This window comes from Rousettus aegyptiacus, unplaced genomic scaffold (genome assembly GCF_014176215.1).
Source record: "Rousettus aegyptiacus isolate mRouAeg1 unplaced genomic scaffold, mRouAeg1.p scaffold_m13_p_3, whole genome shotgun sequence".
Classification (NCBI taxonomy): domain Eukaryota; kingdom Metazoa; phylum Chordata; class Mammalia; order Chiroptera; family Pteropodidae; genus Rousettus; species Rousettus aegyptiacus.
In genome coordinates, this window is record NW_023416306.1 from 164,753,683 (window position 1) to 164,779,111 (window position 25,429).

Genomic DNA, 25,429 nt, shown 5'->3' on the forward strand with positions numbered 1-25,429 from the left:
CTCCCGCAATATACAGAACGTTTCCACTACCCAGAAGTTCCCATGTCCCTTTTCCAGTCAATCTCCACCCGCTTCCAGGGGCAAATCACGTTTTCATTTCTATCACCTGGAGCAGTTATTCTGATCACCCAATCAGTAAACTGTGTGTTACTGGCACCACTCTCCTCAATCTCCTCATTCTGGAAAGCCACCCAAACAGCTTATCCTTGTCCCTTCTCTGAGCCTGACTCTGGCCGGAAGAGCCCAGAAACACTGCTTGAGGCCTTAAAAGCTGCAAACTTATCAGTTCCCACTTCCAGAATGATTACCTTGGCATATCACAGAGGAGAAAACAACATTTGAGATTGTCAAGGGGTAGGGAGAAGCCCTTCAAACTGAATTTAGCCACCGGCCAAGTGTGAACAAGTGATGAGCTGGCATTTCTCAAAGGAACGTCCAACAGGCTTTCCTGATTTACAAGCAAGTGGTAAACGCTTCAGGAATTCCAAAGGTCAGGGAAGAAAGAGAAACAGGCCCAGGCCTTTTGTTCTCCCTCTGCCTGGGTGTAAAAGCTGAATGAAAAGGCTGGGGATACTGCTGCCTTTTTTTTTTTTTTTTTTTAATTAAACAGTCTTGGGCTTGGGTAACAACAGGTTGAAGTTTCACTGGTTACTGCATCAATGGAACCCAGTAATTTTGGGGGTCTAACAGAATGGGGGCAGGGAGGAGTGGCCAGAGTTTGCCTATGCCATGAACCTGCCCCCCAGGAAAACTCATCGAAGTTCCCGAAGAAGTGCTGCCAAAGCTGACAACAGATTTGTCTTTCTAGACTCTAATCAAACACAGGATTGGTAAAATTGGTACTGCCTTAAAAACAAACAGAAAAACCAAAGCATTAACACTGCGGTGTCTTCCCACACCATGACACCAAATAACTTATTCAAACAAAAGGAGCAATGTTCTTTGGAAATTTTTTTAAATGAACCTTTTTAGGTAAATCTATTTTAACCACTTTCTAAAAATATTTGCCAAGGCTAACTGCTCCTCCTTGCTGGGCCACAAACGAAACCAATTCTCATTAGCTAAAGGGTTTATGCTAAAATATAACAACTTGCTTAGTTGCAGGTGAGCAACAGGGTATGATCCATACATTAGGACGTCTTGTTTTGCTTCGAGTGCCTGTGAGTCACACTGACATGCAGTTGGAATACGTCCCCTGCAGTTTCTGAGTTAAAAACAGAAGGCGCGAGTAGGAGCCAACACCTACATGTGGCAGGCTGTCAATCAGACAGGCTCTGCAGAATTCAGCAACAGGAAAGGATGTGGTCACATTCATGCTAGCAATCTAACTGCCACCATATTGTTCAAGCCGCATGCTCCAAAACAAACAGTACGACAGATTCTGACTCCCTGTGCCTCTAATAGTAACTTTAAATCCAGTTCCTGAGAAGCGACTTAACCAATTGCATTTGCTATGAGGCAGCAGAAAACGGAAGATGAAAAGGGAGCTCAGAAACACAGACGTCTTAACCTAGAGTCACTCATGGATGCCCCCAACCCACCTCTGACACGTCCCTTCACTTGACACTGTTGTTACAGTTCCTTGACCCCAAAGAAGGGGTTTTTCTTTAAATTTTTTTATTTTTATTTCATTGCTTAAATGACAGGTAAGTACCTGAGTTAACTGCACTATCTACACCAGGTGGGTGACAGTCATTCAATTCCAAATTTCATCAAACAAGCTGGAAACCTGCTGTTCTGGAGTTCTTCCAACCCCAACGAACCGTGGTGAAAATGCACTTACTACTAAGATAACAGTGGCCCACGTGCAAAGTGGTTCCCATTGTTGCAACCTCACGTTCCATTTCTACAAACTTAAACTTTCTGAAACATCGTTTTTTTCCCTTCCTCTGTGAAAATAACTTACATTTGTAGCATGATTTGGTTCAAAAAGATGCCATCCACTAAATCCATGTACAAAGTCAGGTTGTCCTGGTTACCGCTTCCGAATGGGCCCAAAGTTTTCACCTGCGGGGAAGGGGACGCGGAAAGAAAGGTAGGAACAGTCACCACCACGTGCACAGCCTAAAGTTGTCCAGGGCAAAGGCGGACAGGGCCCGTGTGGGCAGAAGCGGGGTCACGTAAAGCCCACCCACGCTTCAGCAGGCACCAAGCCCCCCCCTTCCCCCAGGGCCTCTCTCCACTCCCCCCCGCCCCCCGGCGACCGGCAACAGACGCAAGACAGCGGGAAGAAAACTTCCTCGCCACTTTTCTACAGCGTCCCAGAGCGGAAAATGAAAACATAAAGACTTTGCAATAAATTTCTCACGTCTCAAATCCATTTGAAATCACCGCGCCCAACCCAGCCTGTACACGTTCCCACTCGGAACCTCCCTACCCCCGCCGTCACCGCCACCCACACGCCGGTCTCAGGGGTTCAAAAACTGCACGCAGACATTTTTGGAGAGTGGGTCCCCTTCCCGAGAGTCAAGCCACAGGGGCCAGGGGAACCACTCGGACACTGTCCGCTTCTGGGCCGCCGGCTCCGCGCCCCGGCGGGAACAGGTGTACCCGCTCTGCCGCTGGCCGGGCCGAGAGCGCCGCGGGGTCCTGCATCGGGCGCGCCCACTGAGTTGAAAATGTCTCCAACCCTGGGGCGCGGGCCCCGGCCAGGTACACTTGCAGAGTCCCCCGCGACCCGGGGCTACCGGGGGCCCCGGGCGGGTCGGGTCTCTGGCTACCCGGGCGGGCGGCAGAGGAGCCGGTGCACCAACAATGGGGTGGGGAGCCGGGCGCACTCACCCAGGTCACCAGCGGGCTCTGCAGAAAGAGCTCCATGAGCTCCGAGACAGTCAGGTCCATGCTGAGGCTGCGCCCGCCAGCTCCGCGCCCCACGTCCCCGTCCCCCGCGCCGCGGCACAAAGCGGCTCCGGCAGCCAGCGGCGGGCGCGGGGCTCCGGCGGCTCGCGCCCGGGAGACAAAGGCGGGGCGCGAGCCCACGTTCCGCGGCTCCGGCGGCCCGGCGCCCCGCCCGGGGCTGGGGGAAGGGGAGGGCCCGCCGCTCGGGGAGGAACAATGCGGGCGGCGGCCCCGCCCCTCGGCGGCCCTCGGCGGTCGGCGCGCCGCCTCGCGGTGCCGGGCCCGGGAGACACGGCGCGGGCTGGGCTGCGCGGGGCGCCGCGAGGGGGCGGAGCGTCCCGCACGCGCGTGGGGGGCGGGGCGCCCTGCGACGGGCCCGGCTGCCCGCACGTGGGTTCGCTGCTGCGCGCCGACGCCCAGCGCTCCGCGCCCCAGCACGTGGCGCCTCCTTGCGCGCGCGCGTCTGCGGTGAGGCCCCGGCCCCCAGTATCGACTAGCGCGCGGCGGCACTGGCTGCTCGCGGGGGTGCACAGCGGACCCTCACCCCGGGACTGCCCGCCCTAGACAGGTGCAGCGCGTTGGCCGCGCAGGGCTGGGCCCCGGGTGCCGCCGAGGGGCCCCGCTTGCGCAGATGGCTGGCGATCCAAGCCCGCGCGCCTCACGCACCGGGGTAGGTCTCGCGGGCAGGTGGAGCGCAGGCCAGGAGGCCAAAGGAGGAAACTTTGGGCAGAGTCGGAGCTTGACCGTCGGAGCGTGACCGCTTGCGCCCCAGCGTGCCACGTCCCAAGCTGTGTGCCTTCTAGAAGTTCCTGCAGCAAGCTGGTGATGTGGCCGAACGGACCTGGGCCCGCCCCAATTATAACTTCGCTCCCTCCACCCCTAATACCACCACTACTTTTCCGGAAAGGAGCCAAATTCCAGATGCCAACTTGGGGGACATAGTAGCAGATTGGTGGCAAACGACAGGAAAAAGGACAGGGGCCCCAAATGGATGGAAAGCAAGCCCTGGGTCCAGATTTCTCTGCTGAGACAGCTGCCGTCGACCCGAGTTCCTGCCCGTCCCTGTCACCTCACCTGGGACTGGTAATAATTTCACAATATAATTCAGTCATTGTTCAAAGCACTTTAATCGATTTAATTAACCTAATCCTCACGCGTTACCCATCTGAACGAGTCGGTGCGGGACTGATCTGAAGCGCCTAGCATAATCCTGGGCAAGTATACAGTAGGCATTAAATAAATGGCTGTCGGTTGCGTCGTTAGTAATTTGAAAGTTGGTTCTGTCGAGTGTTAGGGCTGCGGCATCTGCCGGTGAAGTATGGTATTGCAGCCGTGTTCTGTCGCACCTTGGGCTGGCGAGAGAGAGATTGCGGCCCCAGGAGCCAAGTGGGCAGTTAGGGATTCCTAAAGAGAAATATGGAAGTCCGAGTGACAGAAAAGAAAGTAGGATATTTTGGAGGAACTAAAAATTCGAGCCCGTGTATTTTTTTTTCGTGCACCAGAAATATATTTCTTAATGCCTTCGTTGCCCATATGGTAAAATTGATTGGAAAATAGGTATAAATTGTATCCCCACCCATGTTTATTTGGAAGGCCCCTATTCCGTAAAGTAAGGGATGGCTTTGCAGCCAGAATTTTTTTCACATTGACCCCAGCTCTTTTGGAAAGAGGAGACAGAGTCTTTAAAGTCATTCGTTTGATAAGGATTCTCTCACAAAATGATGCAGTTCATTGGCTGGACCCCATTGGTACTTGTTCCCAGTGAGGCAGGGGGTCACCTAAACTGGATCGTGCCCAGGTTACAGAGTAGGAAGGCTTCAGAGGACCGGACGACCTGAACAGGTTACTTCCTAAGTCTTTTAAACCCCTCAAATCAAAATAAGAACATTTTCCTTAATGATTCTATAAAGTAATTTTAGGTCAAAAGCATTTAAAAAGGTTTATAATCACTGTCCCTTCTTCATCTGCCCTATTCTACCACTATTAAGAAGAATTATCTCTCCTAAGTCTCTATTAAGTTCGAGACTTTTGCAGGAAGCAAAACACATAGACCGTATCCTAACCACTAAGCAATGGCCCTCCATCCCCGCCCCCCAAGAACAGCTGTTGTCTTTCACTCCAGCTGTTTTGAGATTTAACCCTTTGTTTTTAAATTTTCATTTCTGTGTGAAAAATAATCTTTCTGCTTTATACATTGCTTCCTAGACAGAAGCAGTATTGTAATTATGATCTGCATTCTGATAAAGGTATTTTCACCTGTCAGAAAATGCTGGCTTAGCTGCATAAGCTAATAGCATCTCTGTGTTACCTGATAGGGGCTTAAATTATTTGTACCGCTGGATGAGAGGAGTAGCTATTAGTTAATGTGTCTCCGTATCTGATTTTTGTTATAATGAGCGTATATTTCATAATATATTTTTTATTTTGTTAAAGTACACATAACATAAAATTTGCCATCTTAACCATTTTAAGTGTAAAGTTCAGCGGTATTAAATACGTTCACATTGTTGTGCAGTTATCACCACCATCCATCCTCCTAACTGTCCCATCTTGTGAGTCTGAAACTATGCCTATGAAACAATAACCTCATTCTCCCTGCCCCCGGCAACCACCATTCTCCTTTCTGGCCTTATGATTTCGATTGCTCTAAGTACCTCGTATAAGTGCAGTATTTGTGTATGTCTTTTTGTGATTGGCTTATTTCATTTAGTTTGTTGTCCTCAAAAGTTCGTCCATGTTGTAGCATATTGCGGAACTTCCTTACTTTTTAAGGCTAAATAATACTCCATTGGGTGCATACATCACATTTTGCTTATTCTTTCATGTGATGATGGACACTTGGGTCACTTCCATGTTTTAGCAATTGTGAATAACGCTGCTGTGAACACGGATATACAGTAATTATTTGAGATCCTGCTTTCAATTCTTTGGAGTGTTTTGGGATTGCTGGGTCATGTGGTGATTCTATTTTTTTAAAAAAAATTTTTGAGGAAGCTCCACGCTTTTCCATAGCAGCTATGCCATTTTACATTCCCACCAACAGTGCTCGGTGGTTCCAGTTCCTCCACTGCCTTGTCCACACTTGTTTTCTGTTGTTTTGTTTTGATAGTAGCCACCCTAGTAGACTTGGGATGGTTATCTCATTGTGGTTTTGATTTTCATTTGTCTAATGATTAATGATGTTTGAGGATTCTTTCATGTGCTTAATGGCCAGTCATATATCATCTTTGGAGAAATGTCTAGTCAGGTCTTTTGCCTATTTTTGAATGTTTTTGTTGTTGAGTTGTAGTTATGTATTCTAGATGTTAATCTTATATTAGATATGTGATTTGCAAATATTTTCTCCAATTCTATGGGATACTTTTTGACTCTGGGGATAGTCTTGTGATGAACAAGATTTTCATGAAGTCCAGTCTGTCCATTTTCTTTTGTCGCCTTTGCCTTTGGTGTCATAGCCAAGAAATTGCCAAATTCAGTGTCTTGAAGCTTTATTCTACATTTTCTTCTAAGTGTTTTATTGTTTTAGGGCTTATTTTTAGGTCCTTGATTCATTTTTAGTTAAGGATCTAACTTCATTCTTTCACTTATGACTATCCAGTTTTCCCAGCACCATTTGTTGTAAAGACAGACCTTTCCCTCATTGAAAGGGCTTGGCACCCTTGTTAAAAACCGTTTGACCATATATGAGAGGATTTCCTTCTTGACTATCTATTCTATTCTGTTCCACTCACTGGTCTATATGTCTATCCTTATGCCAGTACCACACTGTTTTGATTACTGTAACTTTGTATTAGATTTCTTAAAATTTTCTTTGAGTTTTATTGAGATATAATTAACATCCAGCAGTGTATACGTTTAAGGTGTACGGCATAGTAATTTGACTCATGTACGCGCAGTTGACCATTGAACAGTGTGGGGGATAGAGGTGCCCACTTTGCGCAGTCGAAAGTCTGCATGTAACTTTCAGTCTACAGTCAGCCCTTTGCATCTGTGGACTCAACCAACCTTTGATTGAAAACAGTATTTTCAGTCTGCAGTAGGGAAACCACGGTTGGACAGATGTGAAAATACTGTCTTCATCCGCAGTTGGTTAAATCCATAGATGCAAAACCTGAAGTTCAGAAGGCTGTACTTACTGAAAAAAAATTCACATATGAGTGGACCCACATAGTACAAACCTGCATTGGTCAAGAGTCAGGAAATGATGACCACAGTAAATACAGTTAATATCTATCATCTCATATAGATACCCTCTCACCCAAATTTTTTTCCTGTGATGAGAACTCGTAGGATCTACTCTCTTTAACAGCCTTCCTGTGTGCCTTACAGTGCCATTAACTGTCATCAGGGTACACAGTACATCCCCAGTACTTATGTCTTACAGCTGAAGTTTGTACCTTTTGACCACTTTCCTCTAATTCCCTTTGCCCCAACCTCTGCCGCTGGCAAATACAAATCTGTTCTCTTTTTTATGAGTTTTGTTTTGTTTTTTAAGATTCCACTCATAAGTGAGGTCACGCAGTATTTGTCATTCTCTGACTTATTTCACTTAGCATGGCAGGATTTTCTTCTTCTTATGGCTGAATAATATTCCACTGTGTATATAGACCACAACTTTTTTTCATTCATCAGTCGATAGACCCCGAGGTGGTTTCTATCTCCAGGTTATTGTAAACAATGCTGCTGTGAACATGGGGGTGCAGGTATCTCCATGACAGAGATTCCTTTGATTTCCTACAGATAAATACCCAGAAGTGGAATTTCTGGGGTATATCGTAGTTGTGTTTTAAGTTTTTTGAGGCGTCTTCGCACCGTCTTCCATAGCGGCGGTACCAGTTTACCGTCCCGCCAGCAGCAGTGCGTGAGGGTTCCCGTTTCTCCACGTCTTCGCCAGCATTTGTCGCCTCTCATCTTCTGATACCAGCCATCCTAACGGGTGTGAGGTTATAGCTCATTGTGGTTTTGATTTGCATTTTCTTAATGACGTTAAGCATCTTTTCATGTACCTGTTGGCCATTCATGTATCTTTGGGAAAAAAAAGTTCAGGTCCTTTGCCCATTTTTTAATTGGATTATTAGATTGCGCTGGGTTTTTGTTTTTGCTATTGAGTTCTATGAGTTGTTCATATATGTTGGATATTAAGCTCTTATCAGATATATGACTTGGAAATATTTTTCTCTCATCCAGTAGTTTTGTCATTTTGTTGCTTTCCTTTGCACTGTAGAAGCTTTTTAATTTGAGGTAGTCCTATTGATTTTTTTATTCATTTATTTTGCTTTTGGTGTCAGATCCTAAAGTCATCACCAAAAATGATGTCAAGGAACTTCGCGCCTGTGTTTTCTTTTGGGAGCGTTACGCTTTCAGGTCTTACATTCAAGTCTTTAATCCATTTTGAGTTAATTTTTGTGTATATCATAAGACAGTAGTCCAGTTTATTCTTTTGCATGTTTTTCCAGCACCAGTCATTGAAGAGGGTATGCCCATTGTATATTCTTGGCTCCTTTGCCTTATTGTCTTATCTATGGGTGTATTTCTGGGCTCTCTATTGTCTCATTGATCTTTGTGTCTGTTTTTATGCCAATACTATAATGTTTTGATTACTATAGCTTTGTAATATAGTTTGAAATCAGGGAGTGCAATGCCTCTAGCTTTGTTTTCTCTCAATATTACTTTGGCTATTCTGGGTCTTTCATGACTCCATACAAATTTTAGTATTGTTTGGTGCATTGGAATTTTGATAGGGATTACACTGATTTTGTAGATTGGGTAGTATGAATGGACATTTTAACAGTATTAGTGCATCCAGTCTATGAGCATGCATTACTTTTAATTTGTGTTTTCAGTGTTTTCCTTTTCTATCAATTTCTTATAGATTTCAATCTATAGATTTTTTACCTCCTTGGTCAAATTAATTCCTAGGTTTTTTATTCTTTTCAATGCAATCATAAATGGGATTTTCTTAATTTCTCTTTGTGCTAGTTCATTATCAGTGTATACAAACACTGATTTTTGTACATCAATTTTGTATTTTGCAACTTTACTGAATTTGTGTATTCTAACAGTTTTTTGGTGGAGTCTTTAGGATTTTCTGTGTAATATATCATTTGCAAATAGTGACCCCTTTAATTCCTTTCTGATTTGGTGCCTTTTTTTTCTTTTCCTTGCTTAATTGTTCTAGCTAGTACTTATGGTGCTGTATTGAATAGAGACAGTGAGAGTGGACATCCTTGCCTTGTTCCTGATCTCAAAAGAAAAGCTTTCAGCTTTACACCACTGAATATGATATTAGCTGTGGGCTTGTTGGATGTGGCATTCATTATGTGGAAGTACATTCCCTCCGCACCCATTTAGTTTTTATCATGGATGTTGAATTTTGTCAGTTGCTTTTTCTGCATTGATTGAGATGATCATCTGATTTTTATCCTTCATTTTGTTAACGTGTGCAGCAAATTGATTTGCTGCTGTTGAACCATCGCACATCCCTGGAATAAATCCCACTTGATCACGGTGTGTTGTTGAATTTGGTTTCCTATTATTTTGAATATTTTTGCATCTATTTTCATTAGGGATACTGGCCTGTATTTTTTTTTTCTTTTTATCCTTATGTTTTGGTATCAGGGTAATGCTGGCCTCATAAAATGAGCTTGGACGTGTCCCTTCTTATTTTGGAAGAGTTCAGGCAGGATTGGCATTAAGTGTTTGGTAGAATTCACCAGTAATGCTATCTGGTCCTGGACTCTCCTTGGGAAGTCTGATTACCGATTCAGTCTCCTTACCAGTATGGTGGCCCGTCGTCCTTGGTTTTGCTTTTTTTGTGGGTTCAGTTACCGGCAGGCAACCACAATCTGAAACTATTAAATGGAAAGTCCCAGAAATTAACAATTCGTAAGTTTTAAAATTGCATGCCATGTTTTAAAAATTGCATGCTGTTCTGAGTAGCGTGACGAAATCTCACATCGTCTCACTCTATACCTATTCAGGACGTGAATCATCCCTTTGTTCACATCCAGGCTGTATATGCCATCTGCCCATTAGTCACTTAGTAGCTGTCACAGTTATCAAGTTAAGTTTTGGTATTGCAGTGCTTTTGTTGAAGTAACTTACTTTACTTAATAAGGGCCCCAAAGTGCAAGAGTAGTCATGCTGATGATCCATATATGCCAAAGAGAAGCCATGAAGTATTTGTTAACGTACGGTTGGGTCAGTAGTAATCTAACGCTATTTCACCATGCCTGCGTTACTCCCCTTACTTCATGTCACCGTGTAGACATTTTATCATATCACATTGCAAGAAGAGGGTGAGTACGTACCCTCTTCTTGGTATTTTCTCAAAAAGATATTTTGAGAGGAAGAGGCCGCAGTCACGTAACTTTTATTTCAGTATATCGATTGTTCAATTTTTAGTTGTTGTTAATCTCTTACTGTGACTAGTTTATAAATTCAGCTTTATCGTGGGTATGTAAGTACAGGTAAAAACAGTATATATAGGGTTTGGTACTGCCCACTGTTTCAGGCATCCACCGGGGGTCTTGGAACACATGCCCTGCAGATAAGGGGAGACTAACTATAATCAGTTCGTTCAGAGGTTTATTTTTCCTTGAGTTAGTTTCAGTAGTTTATGTCTGTCTAGGAATGTCTATTTCATCTAATTTCCTGACATGCAATTATTCATAGGTTCCTTTATAATCCTTTTCATTTCTGTAAGGTTGATAGCAATGTCCCTACCAAATATCTTTCATTTCTGATTTTGGTATTTGAGTCGTTTCTTGGTCAACATATTCTGTGCACAAATCAAGGGTGTGTGCACAGCCACTTCCTGTGAAACTGTTTTTCCCCAGCTGTCCTCCATAGGACTTATCTGGCCTGTTGAGCTGAGGGAGGACTAGGAGGTTGGGATGGAGCCACCCCAGGCCAAAGTGCTACACTCTTACTGTTCTTACTGAGATTCTTCAGTCAGCTCTTCTTAATTTGTTATGTGCCTTTGGCTAATTTCCAGAGTTCTAAATGGTTGGTTTGAACAATTCTGTAGTTTTTAAATTGCTTTTTCTGGCAATGATTTGCCAAGCTCCTCAGTCTGCCATTCCTGGGTGTGTAATTTTAATTGATACATTGCCTACTAATCTCTACTACATAGACTGTGAATGACTCCTGAAAACAATTTCAGGTTTTAAAGTATCATAGCCATCTCCCTCCAGATTTAAACTATAAACATGTTAACTAGATACCATCTGCTGTCTGCCATTGGAATAGCTGCTCTGTGTATACAACCCATTCTGCAGTCCCCACACTTGTGATACTACTCCCACTACACGGGGAAACCAAGGCTCAAGAAACTTGCTGAAGGTCTCAGGAGCCGAGTACGAATTCAGACCCAGGCTGTTCTGTGCTGTTGCCATTAGACTGCTTTGTCCACAACTTTCCACCGTTTTCTACCAGGAAATTAGTTCTTAGCATCAATTGATCAATCAACATGCACGGAGCACATATTGCGAGTGTGTCTCCCTGAGCGCTCAGCCTCTTTTGTTTGTTCTAGCCCCTCCCCCACTGTAGTCTTCCAAAGCAGGCTCTCCAAGGGCTCAGGTGGGGAGGGAGTTTGGATAAAAGGTTTTCATTAATAACAATTCCTCACATTCTGTCTTTTTTTTGGGAAGCCACCAAAGAATTCTAAAAGTCATATTTTTCTGGCTTTTAGTTGTGGTGGACTCCAACATCTCACTTTGAGTGAAAATAGAACCATCTTAGAGATTGGTTAATAAAGTATTATTTACATATCATTCTCAGAGTAGTGCTTTAGAACAGGGGTTCCCAGACCCCTGGCCACAGAGGATACTGGTTTGTGGTCCGTTAGGAACCAGGTCGCACAGCAGGTGAGCAACAGGCCAGCAAGTGAAGCTTCATCTGTATTTGTAGCTGCTCCCCAGCGCTAGCATCACCGCCTCAGCTCCGCCTCAGATCGTCAGGCATTAGATTTCTCGTAGGAGCACCGGTCCCTGGTGCCAAAGAGGTTGGGGACCGCTGCTTTAGAAGTTAGGATGAGAAAACCCGAAGTAGCATTTTTTTTAAAATGACAGTAGCATTAAAGGAAAATTAGTTGATCTGTTTTTCTTTCTTTCTTTCTGTAAGACAGGAGAAACACATTTCTGTATAAAAAGTATTTAATACTAGAATGAAGTGCTAAAAATTTTGAGTAATCATTTTTCAGGCTAAAATGAGTTATACCTTCAGAAATTCCTGAGAAAAGTGTCCATTTAAATCTGTGTAGGAAATTATCTACCCAACCTGTCTACCCTTCCTATCTACCTGTGTACCTGACTACCATGCACATTGTTGTACTAATAGCTGTACAAAGAGAATCACATAAATCTGGGCCTGGCTTTTGGGAACTACATCCTAGGAAATATACCAAGATGTTAAAAAGTTTTGAGCATGGGATTTAATAAACATCAGACCAACAGACGAGTGGTCTGTAAAACCAACAACTCTTGGATAGGTCCAGTGATGAGAGGCAAGGTTTGTGTTTACATGTGCAGATCTGTGACCAAATGACCCGGACGAGTCAAGGGGTTAGAGGTGCCAGAGCCAAGGATGAGTAGACCAGGAAAGCTTAAATGAGAATTTTTAGAGTTGACATGAGGCAAGATATGGTAATTCTGTGAACCTAAAATACCCTCTTGTTGGTGCTATTAACCTGAGGCTCCAAGGTACAAATGACAGAAGTCACGAGTCCACTTTATATCCACAAGAGGAAACTTCATGGTCAAGAATGAATCAAACTCTTGACTGTGTAAGGGCCTCAGCTAAGACTTTCCCAGTCTGTAGATTTGGTGTGCCCATTACCCAATCTTTGTTCATTCATCCAGTAAACATTTTGGAGATCCATCTGTGGGCTAGGTGTCATGCTAGATACTAGGGACACAAAGTTGAAAAGGATATAACCCATTCCTTCAAAGTAGAGTGAACACTTCTGAATGTTGAAAGGTGAACATGAGTTCATCTGTAAGCAAGGCAGAAAGAGACACTGAAGGGCACACTGCAGGGCACACTAAAGACATTAGGGCCCAGCATGACGGGGTCAGGGACACACAAGTAATGTGGCCTGGCCGGAGCTTGGGAATTATTTGGGAAGATGAGCACTCAAGATGGAACCCAGCATTTAAGGGGTAAAGAAGAGAGCTATCAACAGGAAAAGCCAGAAATGTTAAAGCACATGATACCATAGAAGCCAAAAGAAAGCTATCAAGCGCACAAATGCTGCTGAAGTGTCAAGTCTCAAGGATGGAGAAGGATCTGTTGAATAGGTAGAAAGTGATCTTCACTGGGCAGTGTCTTTTGGGATGGTGAGACTAGAAGTTAAAAACCCATTTGGCATCATGTTGAAGAAATCACTGTTTGCTGTGAGTAGTCTATGGAAGAACTTACTTAAGAGTGAAAAGATCAAGGAAAGTTGTGTCTCCAACCAGAGCTATTTTAAGGAACAAGACATCTGACTCTAGTAAAGACATTTATCTATCTGAAGAAAGGCTGAGTTTCCTTTTGGAATTATCATTCTAAAGAGCCCAGATGAAGCTGTAAAGCCAGGGAGACAAAAACCAAATTTTAGCATTGGGTATCACAACCTACTGCCTCATGCCTCAATGCCCCAATGTAACGGTGGACAACAATCTATCCCTTAAAAATTTGTTTTTATAATCCTCTTGCTCAAAATGGACATTATGGCAGTAAAAGTTAACATAACCTTGTAATACAAGAATTTTGAAGGTCCTCAATTTTCCTCCAAAAGGGATTTTTGCAATGCTTTTTAAATAGTTTATGATAAATACTAGAAATCTGTTGAAAACCTAAAAAGTTTTCTCCTTAAAGAAATCTTTCAGTTTAAGCATGCTGCTGTAGTCTTACGAGCTTTCTAGAGACCAATGCTTAGATCAGTTTAATAACAAAACCAGGAGGAATGACTGTTCCCTGCTCTATGCCCACCCTCTCTGGCCTCATGTCCAAATTCACTTGCAAATCGGAATTCTAGGAGAACATGCAGGATCTGAATGTAATTAGCCAGGGAGAAACCATTAAGCTTTGTTCTGTCCCAAAAAAAAAAAAATATGCCAAGGTTGCATTTCTGGACAAGACAGGATGAAAAGGTGTTTGCACAATTACAAACCTGTCTTACCAGAAATTCTTGAATAATCACTCTAAGAAGTGAAATTTAAAAATTTTTAAACATTGCAAAATGAGCAAAAGAACCAGTAGCTATCATTAAAATGGAAAATAATCCATTCACATCATTATATTCGTATCAATTATCAAGACAATATCTATGCTTAAGAGCGTGGACTTCTGAGTCAGGTAGAGAGCTATATCAATTCAAGTGTTATATTTCTAGCTATATCTTTTTGATAATTTATTGCTAACAGTCTTCCTCAATGAAATGACAAGCTATTTCAGACCTCATTTCTCCTATTATAGCAACTAGTGTCAAGTTTCTGCTTCAGTAACCATAATCCCTTAGGAACTGCAATAGTCTATCAATGAAAAGGTATGTCTTATATGTCAAAGGACAGTAGTTAATACTTTCCTTAAATATAGTGGATCATAAGTTATAAAGCCAAGCGATGTTTCTTCCCCTCTACCCAAGAACCGTCAGAGAGTACCAAGAGTCAGTCAAAAAGAGTTTAAACTCTAAAGCACAAACATTTCACATTAGCTTTTCTAGCTAAAAAAGGAAGACATGATATAATTAACTTAGATCTTAAGTTTTTCTCCTCTTTATTTGCAAAGTAAGTTAATAAACTTCAATTAATAACCAGAACTTGTGACTCAGCAGTAGCTCTATACTATAGCGAAAAACACTTAAACTCTTACAGTTAATTATCCACCCAAAATTTTTGTTACAAAACATTAGCCAACCAAACTTTTTCATGATTGTAGCAAGTGTCGCTTTCTGGTTTTCTATCCAACTATTCAAATATAACCTTGTTTTTAGTACCACAAGTTAGAATTTACTGAGGACTAAGCAAAAGAAAAGCATAGAAGCACACAGTGCTTAGTAGATACTCAAAGTATATGATACTTAAACCATTTTCCCTTTCCTAGATATGTATTTTTATTCACATTTGCAAATACATTCCTCAGTGAGTTCTAAAATCTTCACGTAAAGTGAGGGTATGTAGAATTCAGATTTCATTTCCTTAAAAGAACTTAAGCACACATACAACAATAAAAAGGACCTGTTCAAATGTACTATTTTAATAAGGTGATACCTGATGGTCCTCTGGCCAGATACTTAGTTAGGAACCACCACTCTGAACTCCAACTGGCATTCTAAAAGGAGTAGTTAAAAAAAAGAAAAAAGAAACATACAACTAATACAATTTCTCTTACTCTTTACTTTTCTTTTTATTATTCAAAAGGCAGATGTTATTTTTAAATCAACCATCCTCAATTTTGATTTAATGTACCGTCATTTTCCCAAGATATGAAATTTCAGAATCTCTTTGGAATACTAATTTCACGGTTCTAGGTTTAACAAAACTGTTGAAATTTTAAATTCCACTCTACTTCCCTGAATTCTCAAGACAGTTGCTGATGTAAATTTTAATATAAAATATTTAGTCACAAAATAGTATTGCTTTTGTATGCACATAGTTGTAAGATTACTTTGCTTTTGTCAATAAAAACTATACCATCTTTCATAAAACTCTAAACAAATTAGGAACTGTGATGTAGAACAAAAATTACACATGGTAAAACAGGTACCAGCACAACGTTAGGTTATATTACATCAAAAAAAGTTTTAATGGTCCCAAATATATATACTCAACAACTAAGCATACACTCAAGGGAGAAAAAAATCAAAAACAAAATGAAAAAAAAAAATTATGACACAAATGACCACATCTAGAATTCCACTCAATCTTTAATCAAGTAGGGACAGATCCCCACTTTAAAAAAAATCTGCAGTTCAAAGGGCAAAGGGAACAGATAAAAAAGAGGAAACTTTATACTCGCCCCTCCCCCATAGGTTTTCCAAACCTGTTGTAGCTTGACTAAAATGTTCAGAATGTATGATTTTAAAGGCAGGTCTCTTTATACAAAGAAACTGCTGGCATTCTTAACTAGTGAAGAATTGTGGCCGAAAAGCCTATTCTTCTGAGTCTCAACATGGTCCGAGAAAGCATATTCTGATTGTAGCAACTGACCAGTCAATCCAGAGTTCCACTTACAAAACCCCTGCCCTGTTGGCTTTATGTTTCCATTTCCTTCCCTGAGAAAAGGGCAATGTGTGGTCCAAGCTGGAGAGCTCAAAGGCTTAAGTCTTTCCCCTAATGTAATCCCCTCCTCCTGCTCCATTGAATTGGCACTTGATGAGCAGAAGTCAAGTGTGCGAGGCTGATCTGTGTCAGTCATTCACAAGAGACCACTGCTTTGTTGTGGATTTTGTAGGGGGTAGGGGTAGAGAACCAGTTTTTTTTCAACAGGTACTGATTGTAGGCAGTTGCCATTATTATGACTCAAACTTTGCTTTCTTTGACAATGGTAACGTGTCTTCCTTATCTTCATCCTCATCATCATCTTCATCATCATCAGGATAATCTACCAGACCAACAAGGCCTCCCTGTTCAGAAACAAGGGTCATTTAAAGTAAACACATTTTCAAATACATGTTTTAAGTCTGGATAAAGGACACAGACCGCTCCCACCCCAAAATATGAACTGTGGTTATTTCTGGGTGATGAGATGATTGTATGTAACTGAAATTCACTATTTTTACATATTTCCTAAATTTTCCAGAATAAAACAAAAAAATTTAGTTTATAATTCTAGCAAGTCACTTAGGAGATAGAAACATTAAAAATATTTCCAAGATTAACAATGCATTCAAATTTTAAAACAGTCTAAATAGTATCAAAACAAACTACAGAAGATAAACAGACCAGAAAAGAGGTCATACAATTAGAGGTTAGGAAAGTGATTCTGCTGTCCCCTCTCTATCACTTCCTATCACTTCCTCTGGACTTCCTTTTAGCCCTGCTCCTTCACCAAAAACCACGGTAGCTCACTTCAGGTACCCCTAAATTCCCATTGCTCTTGCCCTCAGGCTGCCCCTTCATTTCAGCATTTCTCACATTTACTTTTAGCCCTAAGCATCTCCTACTCACATCAGAGGAAAAGGGACAGAGGGCGGGCATTATATACCTGACTTAGATCAATGAATCCCAAATACCAGTCTTATTATGCTAGTCCAGGACAGCTAAAGGTGACCAAAAGGGTTGGTTTTCATTCTGAGATATGTCTTTCCTATTTTTGGTTATTAAAATTTTGATCCTTTCTTGTGTGTAATATTACTAATAGCAGATGCTTAATTCCTTTATACACCTTGTTTGGCAAAATAGTTTGGAGTGTCCAAATATTTAGCTTATCTTTTGCCAGTAAAGTCTTTCTCTTGGTATTAATTCTGAAAGTTGATAGAAAATAACTTAAAACTTTTAAATGTCTATAAATGTTACGACACATCTGAAATTCTTAGCTTTAGGTATGTTCAAGGTGGTGGTAGGAGAATTACTCTCTAGTTCACAAATGTTAAATCATTTCTAAAAGACAGTAACCAGAGGGAGTCTCAGTGACAATAATTACTATTGAGAAAGCTTAAATTAGGTAGGCCTGGGAATCAGACATGTACCTTGGTAGTAATAGCTGCCGTCTGAGATGTATTTTTAGGGACGGATCCAGGAGAGCCTGGAGATCCTGGGGATCCAGGTGATCCTGGAGAACCAGGCAGATTTGTTGCAGGTGACTGGCTGGTGAGATTAGTCTTTGTCCCACTAGAGAGGGAAAGCTTGAAACTTGGGCTCTGCCGGCCAGAAAGATTTGTTTTCAGAAGCACCTCCTTTTCTTCACTTTCTTTTACTAAAAATAAAAATATTGTCAATAGTTGTCAACCATGGTCATCTTTTAACCCCCGCCCCCCGCCCCCCCCCCAAAAAAGGTAGCACTAAAACACAATTAACTAGCTTATTCCTCTGCTAGGGAGAAACATGGAAGATAATTTCTGAACAAAGCTTAACAAAATACTAAGCACCACTATCTACTGAATTTTACTACTGAGAAGGAATGAAATCTTCAGTATTATGTTCATTGTTCCTACCCTTCCTAAAATAACATATTTCTCCTTACTTAAGTCAACTTAAGAAAAATTACTCTATACCTTCACAAGAGAGCGATTCACACTCTATAAAGCAACAGTCTTCAATATCTATATTGTGACACATACAAATTAGATACCAATTATTCTGTCAAGAAATAAGAATAAACCTAGAGTGAGAAAGACTTCATTTTTCCTTGCCCATTTTTTCAACATACATTTCTTCCTTTCCATGAATTTACTTATTGGATCCATAATATCATCGTCATTTTTAGTTTTGTCAGATGGAGACACTACAGCTTCTCCATCTTCCATGTCATCTTCATCTGTGTTAAACCACATCTCCTCTTCATCTTCTAGTGTTCTGGCATCTCTTCGATATCTGTGATTCCTCAAAATTGAACGCATACTATGAATAAAGAGAAAAAGGTAGAGTAAATAGACTCATAAAGACTTTCATTATAGTCTTCAAGTAATGCTCTGAATTAGATAGTCTTAACCCATTTCCTGTTTGCCTCGAGAATACTTGCTGGCAGCTGCAGCATTTCCCCTGAAATAACTCATGGATTACAGTCCTAATCTTACCCCCAAAGTCTGCCATGAAATATCCTGCTTTTATTATTTTTTTCACATTGCTCTAGTAGATCGATAGTCTTTAAAAACAACATCATTCTATTTATAGCATTGTTTTTAATAGTGGTATTTCTATTTACAAAATATAGTAATCCCAATTGCTGAAAATGTCAAATCCTAGAAAACGTAGCATTCCCACATGTGATATTAACATCATTCTCAAACAGTTGTTAGCAGATTCGTTTCAAGAATCCTATTTAGATATACTTTTGTTACATTAGGATTAGAGACAAGTTCTGTTTAGAAATAACTCCAAGAACAATTTTTATATTTTATTTTCACTCTGAAAACCAGTCAGATTTGCTTCAGCCTCAAAGAGTGTGTTTATGTAAAATTAAATTAACGCTGGCAGTGAACTGTACTTTTTATTCTAAATAGGAAATGGATTAATAAATTAATGGCACAAAACACACATACAGAGGTTGACAAAAAGTTTACTCCACATAAGGCTGAAAAACACACTCCACTATATCTAGTGTTAATTAGTTGAGTCAAACTTCCTATTATCAAATCAGTTATTAAATTTAATATCAGGAATTAACAAGTTATAACTTATGGATATAAAAATATACCATAAGTATGTGAATTCAGGTATTTGGGAAAATGTACAAGATTTCTTAAAGTAATTTGTAATTTTAAAGTAATTCGAAGTTAAGATAATATTTTGATTGGTTGGGACACATGAATCCTCATTGTTATATAAGAGTTTAGGGTGGTTTTGTTTTGTTTTGTTTTCCTTTTTCATTGTCTTGTTTGATACATGCCTGAGGAGTGACTACAGATAATACTAATATCCACCCTCACCTTCAAGAAAACATTTATTTTGACCATTACACAGAAAACTGCAACTTCTGTTGACGCTCTATTTCCTCTCCTGCCACACCAAACAGTACCAAACAAGTAAAAAAGAGCCACTACCGTACAACTTCTCACTGCAGGAATAGGTTCAAATATGTGGTAATTTACCTGTCAAGTTTGGGATTATCTTGCCTTTCTCTTTGTTGTTCAAATCTCAGTTTTAATCCTTTAAATGTCTGTACATAATCTACGTCTTCCAGTGCCTTCCAGTAATTTTCAATTACATGAGCAGTCAATGATTTTATATCTTCCTACAGAAAATTATAATAAAAAAAATGAGATGAAAATGTTATTTATGACTGAATTGTAGTGAATTGATAAACCCACCTCAAAAAGTTTAACTTTATAAAACTATTATACAGTCTTAGAGATAATCAAACAATGAAAATGGGCATAACATAGTGGCTACTTCAACAAGTCTCTGATTGTTGGTGTACCTCAGAATTATCTATGGGTCTTTCCAGAGTAAACGCCCAAGTCCCATCCTAGATGATGTGTACTCAGTAAGTCTGGGCATGATCTAGCATATATATTTTAAAATCACACCACATAAAAGTGCTGGAGATGGATGGTGCTGATGGTTATATAACAATGTGAAAGCACTTATTAATGCCGCTAAATTGTACAGTTATAAATGGATAAAATGGCAAATTTTATGTATATTTTACTGTATTTTTTTAAAACCATGCCACAGATAATTCTAACACACACCAGTGTTTTAGAGCCTACTATAATCTTAGAAAAAAATCAAGAAAAGTTTGTTATGAAATTGCTCTTTAGAAATGGGAGAAAAATTAGAAAACTCAAAGTTAAAACAAACCAAAACACATCCAATACTTATTTTAAGTAAAATTACAGTTGATGAGTACTATGACAATATTAAATCGGTTTCCAAACTATCTTACAAAAAGGAGCCATAGCTGCTAAGAGATTATTTGGTTTTAGTTTTAATTCAGTCTCTCACAAGCTTTTGGTAACATTGGTTTTCTTTTAAAAAGTCTCTCCAAATATACTATCAAATAAGCCAAAATACCAATAATGCATATTCAAGTTTGTCAAACATTTAAAACCAAAATTCTAACTAAAAAAGTACAGAACCTACCACTCTAATAAATTCAAACATCTCTATTATGGCAGAATTCATCAGATTATAGCGGGATCCATTGTTGAGAAATGCTTTGACTACTGGTTCAAACAAAAAACTTTTCATTATGTAGCGGTTGTAAAACTCATCTTTTAATCCAATGATCTTTCTCTTAAAACGAAGAGCACCTGAAACACAGAGGCATTGTTCAAATTACATACCACACTTCCATATTTTTAGACTTACAAAAGAAAACTGTTTAACAAATATAATTCTTTGTGTAGTCATGTTACTGCTTCCAGAAGTGTGAACCTAAAGATAAGGATTACAAAAGGGTTATCAGAGAAATGTATTATGAAAGTAGTGTATGTCATCATAGAACACAAGTCTTCGAAGGCCAGGAAAATTCTGGAAATAAGTTACTAATAACCAAAGTGTATTTTACTTCTGAAATGGCTAAGACAGGGCTAGTAAATGAATTAATCTATCATACTACTTAAAATGAAAATTCTAAACATATCTATCTATATGTGTATATATATGTACACCACTTTTAAAACAATAGAAAAACCATTGTTTTATTAGGGCAATCCACTGTGTAATTTGATTTTCATTATTTTGGGGCACTTATTATTTTACATCAGAATTCATGGGTTGCATTGGCTTATTTGTGGATGTTTATACCCACAAAATCCACATGACCCAAAATTTGCCTTCCCATATAAATTTAGAGGATGTTTTTAAAATGTGGTCCTCTAAGGCTTATTGCAGCGAGTATGCTTTTTAATTTTTTCCTAGTTTTCCTTTTTTACAATTGATTAGGCTTTAACTTACAGATTATAAGGTATATTTACATCTTGAGGTATGGGGAGTTACTTAAGTCACCATCCGTCAAGATCCAAATATACACAGCCAGCTAGACTTCAACAAAGCCCTCTTTACCTAAATGGAATTATCAGTAAGTTAATGCCCCAGTATTGTAAACAGTTCAAAAAAGCATACTCACTTCATGCAGTCACATCGTCTTCGGTTGGCAAGATTAAATATTGTGTTTGTATTTTGGTTTCTTTGGAGATCATAGAAGTGGCTCGTTAAATTGCCAATTTGTTATTAATCAAGTCCTTCATGAGCAGGTAGCCAGGCAACCATGCTGACACGGTTTCTGGGTGGGAAGGCAGAGGAGTAAAGCAGCTCAATTTTTCTTTAGTTGGCAGAAAAGAGGTCCACAAGTGAATGCCCAATTAGCTACAGTTGATTATAAACTGCCTTAACAATCCAACTTTAAGAGTGTCTCTTTCTAAACAGACACTCTGGGCAGGGAGTTCCAAGGGAGTTTCAAAATAGTTTATAGAATAGTAACTGCATTTTATTTTTTTAAACTACTGAATATTTTCAAATACATAAGCATGGTGAAATAAGACATTTTAAACAATAAGAGGCATCTTTCTCTGTTTAAGTCAAATCCAAATAAGGGTTTATTTTCCCAAAACAATGGTTTTAGAGTGGTTTTTCTTTTAATGTTACTAGACAAAGGAACTTAGTGAGGCAGTTCCACTTGTTAGAATAAAAATTGGTATTTTAGAGCTCATGTTAATAAGGCCAAATTTTAAGCTTTTAGTAACTAAGGCAAGACCTCAAAGCCTGTACTCCAACTCTGCAGGCTTTGTGGAGACTTGTGTCTTATCATAACATACACTAGCTGAACCCTGTGGTCTGCATGTAGTTCCTAGTAAGAGCAAAGACTCCCTTCCTAGAATTCACTAATGCCAGGGTATGCAGGTGGCACTATCATCTCAGGAGAAGTTCTGTTCGGAAACTGCTGATATAGATAGAAGGTAGTTCTAATGGTCTTTTTGGTTTTGCTCCTCATTTCCATTTGCCCTCATTTATTTATATCAAGAACTGTTTTGTTTCCCACTCAACTCCCCAAAAAGAAACCTGCATCAAATATATCTAACCACTATTCTTTGCTGTTGAATAAGAAGTTGCTTTCACAAATTTACCAGTGAGTTCTATACAGTCACACTGCTCAAAGGGGTTTTAGAAAAAGCTTTTGGAATAGTTCAAATTGGCATAACCACAGGATTTTCAATGTAAAATGCATTCTGCTTCCACTCACATCTCTAAGCTTCATTAACATTCCAGGAATCTCTTGTACCGTTTGAATCATCTCTAAAACAAAAAATTTGTCTTTACCTTACACGACGTGAGATTTCATGTAATAAGTTTAAGACTTTTTGCCTCATATTAACTGATAGCTGAATAAAAGCATCTACAACAAAATTTCTTTATTTCATTCCTCTTATAGAGTTCCATATTTTTAACAACCAAAAAAACAGACAACATAACAGTATGAGCTAAAAGGCTACAATGTAGGATCCAAGAATCCTGAAAAGGCCAAGAAGACCGACACAACTGGTATGTATGTGTACACACACACACACTAACCTATAAACACTAGGTTTTGAAGGGATTGCCAGTCTCACCTACAGACTTGATTAGTCACCTTTAAATATAATAAAAGTATATTAAGAAGCGGCAGATATAAAAACTGAAGTTTCCCTAAGTCTCCAAATTGTTTACGTTTAACCACTTATCTTTTGATCTTACAAGTATGCATCTAAATTTACTTATAAAACCCTCCTTAAAAAATACTAATATATTAGTCTACGGCCATGCCACCCTGAACAAGCCGGATCCCGTCTGATCTCAGAAGCTAAGCAAGGTCGGGCCTGGTTAGTACTTGGGAGACCACCTAGGAAGACCAGGTGCTGTTGTAAGCTGACAAGGTCCTTGCAATCTGTGAGGTCAACCAAAGGTTGCCTAGTCTTAAAAAAAAAAAAAAAAAAAAAATTAAAAAACAAATATTTTATTTCAGTGTGCTCCTTCCTCAGAAGACCAAAAATATCTTAAATCTCCTCAAATTTATACTTGTTCTTTTAGAAATTATTGATAGAAATACTGAAAACCCGGTTGTAAACAACTTGTTCCTAATAACTGGCATCTTTCAGAAGCTACTCATATTCTCAATCCTAGGAAGACAGACACACTGAGAATCATTTGAGAAAGAGTTAGGTTTTTAATGATAACCTAACTTAGTTTGGAAAATATTAACAGTAATAAAATAGAACTAAGGTTTTTCTAACATGCTTAATTTTCCTACAATACAAACTTTCATTAACTTTCATAGTTCTCATTAAATTATGAGACATTTCCTTTGCAATACTATAAGCAAAACAAAATGAAAAAACTGAAGAATAAAAAGGCCTTTCCTTTTCTGCCACTCTCCCACTGGATTCATGGGTTCTACCTATACCAAACCACTAACACACCACACTCTATGTCACATTCTCCCATGACCAAAGCAAATTCAACTGAACTCTTGCAAAATTCCCCTGATTTGCCTCATACACGTAGAATAAATCATTTCCACTATACTTCAAAACACATCACAATATAGTGCTTATGAGGTTGTTTTTATAGACTCGTCTCTTCCTAATGAACTCTGATCCCCTTGACAGCTGAGTCCAGGTCTTAATCATCTTCATTTTCCTAGTACCAGGTATGTATCAAACTTCATCAAATCTAAGATGCCAAATTGCAAAAAACTTTTATCTCTTCTGCTACTAAGAAAACAAAATGAAGAAAAAAGAACTACCGGTCACAATAAGCCATTAAATTGTACGACTCACCTTGATTTGAGAAATGACAAATGCATAAAAATATATATCTCAGAAATAACAAAATATAGGAGTATTTAATAAATTTACTGAAATAAAACATTCAGTTGATCCATCTTGTCCCACCTGCTCACAAACTCCCCTTCCTGCACTCAAACAAAACCTATGTTGACATGAAAAAAAATTCAAAGCAGCATTCAACTCCCTCTCAACTTGGTTTTGGGCTCACCTTTGCTGTGACAGGTATAAATGGAAAACGAACATAAATTTAAAAGGACTTCTTTCACATGTGCTAATAAGTTCATAGATATATGCAATAGAACCAAAATAAATGAATTTATTTTTTGCTGTCCTTAGCAGTCTAGGTTAATGCCACCTATTACTTTTGGCTGAAAAAAAAAAATTACTAAGGTAACATCAAAAGATCTGGGTAATTAGCAGAAAGCACTAAATATATGAAAGTTAGAAAATGAAAATATACTCTGACCAGATGTATTCTCAGTATATACTGCAGAGTGTACACTAGTCTGAACCACTAAGTCAACTATAACAACTCTTACCACAATAGAAAGTTTAATGACATATTTTTGAAGATAAAATGTAGGCAGAAAGAACAAATCAACACCAGAAACATCCTATGTACACACAATGCTTTTATCATTTAAGGATATTTTTAAAAATCATAAGCAGAAATTTTTTTAATGAAATAAAAAAGATAGCAAAAACAGATGTACAGTTCAGGCTTCTAATTACTATATGATTATGATACAAACAAACAAAAACAACCAAACTTACCTATAAAAACTAAAAGGCAAAACTTAATTACCAGTAGACATCTCTAGGATACCCCTAAAATTGGTCTCAACTTACCAAAGGCAGCTGGCTGCTACATGATAAAATATTCTGGAATAACCTATTTCCCATTCAGAAAAAAAATGTTTTTACTTCAAAAAACTAGTGTCTTATGAACACAGTGGAAGTCAATTTTTGAAAAACATGTGTAACTAAAAACAACCTTGTTAAAAGACTGTTGCTCTGAAGAGTTAACTATTCCCATACACATGTATGCTTTGTGGCCCACACAAAATTTTTTAACAACCCTTTAAAAATATGAAAACCATTTTTCAGCTTGCAGGTTGTGCAAAAATAGACCCCAGGCTGGATCTGGCCACAGCTGTAGTTTGCCATCCCTGCTTTAAA

The 25,429-nt window shown here is 39.5% G+C and overlaps 2 protein-coding genes and 1 pseudogene across 4 annotated transcripts in view; 1 reads left to right on the forward strand and 2 right to left on the reverse strand.

The window, feature by feature from the left end:
* Positions 1 to 2,980, reverse strand: part of CCDC88C (coiled-coil domain containing 88C) — a 110,029-nt gene extending 107,049 nt beyond the window's left edge. Inside the window, exons 1-2 of one of the 2 annotated variants that reach the window (XM_036238627.1) lie at positions 2,782 to 2,980; positions 1,907 to 2,007 (exon numbers count right to left, since the gene is read on the reverse strand). In XM_036238627.1, the coding sequence (XP_036094520.1) occupies positions 1,907 to 2,007; positions 2,782 to 2,841 (161 nt within the window). In that variant the 5' untranslated portion in view covers positions 2,842 to 2,980. The remainder of the gene's footprint in view (positions 1 to 1,906; positions 2,008 to 2,781) is intronic. The other variant, XM_036238630.1, reaches the window with a different exon arrangement.
* An 11,594-nt stretch (positions 2,981 to 14,574) lies between these two features.
* The window catches only part of PPP4R3A (protein phosphatase 4 regulatory subunit 3A), a 37,355-nt gene continuing 26,500 nt past the window's right edge, over positions 14,575 to 25,429 (reverse strand). The window contains exons 11-15 of one of the 2 annotated variants that reach the window (XM_016145442.2): positions 20,568 to 20,737; positions 19,574 to 19,716; positions 18,193 to 18,383; positions 17,513 to 17,739; positions 14,575 to 16,447 (exon numbers count right to left, since the gene is read on the reverse strand). In XM_016145442.2, the coding sequence (XP_016000928.1) occupies positions 16,337 to 16,447; positions 17,513 to 17,739; positions 18,193 to 18,383; positions 19,574 to 19,716; positions 20,568 to 20,737 (842 nt within the window). In that variant the 3' untranslated portion in view covers positions 14,575 to 16,336. The remainder of the gene's footprint in view (positions 16,448 to 17,512; positions 17,740 to 18,192; positions 18,384 to 19,573; positions 19,717 to 20,567; positions 20,738 to 25,429) is intronic. The other variant, XM_016145443.2, reaches the window with a different exon arrangement.
* On the forward strand, positions 23,215 to 23,329 carry LOC118600528 (annotated as a pseudogene).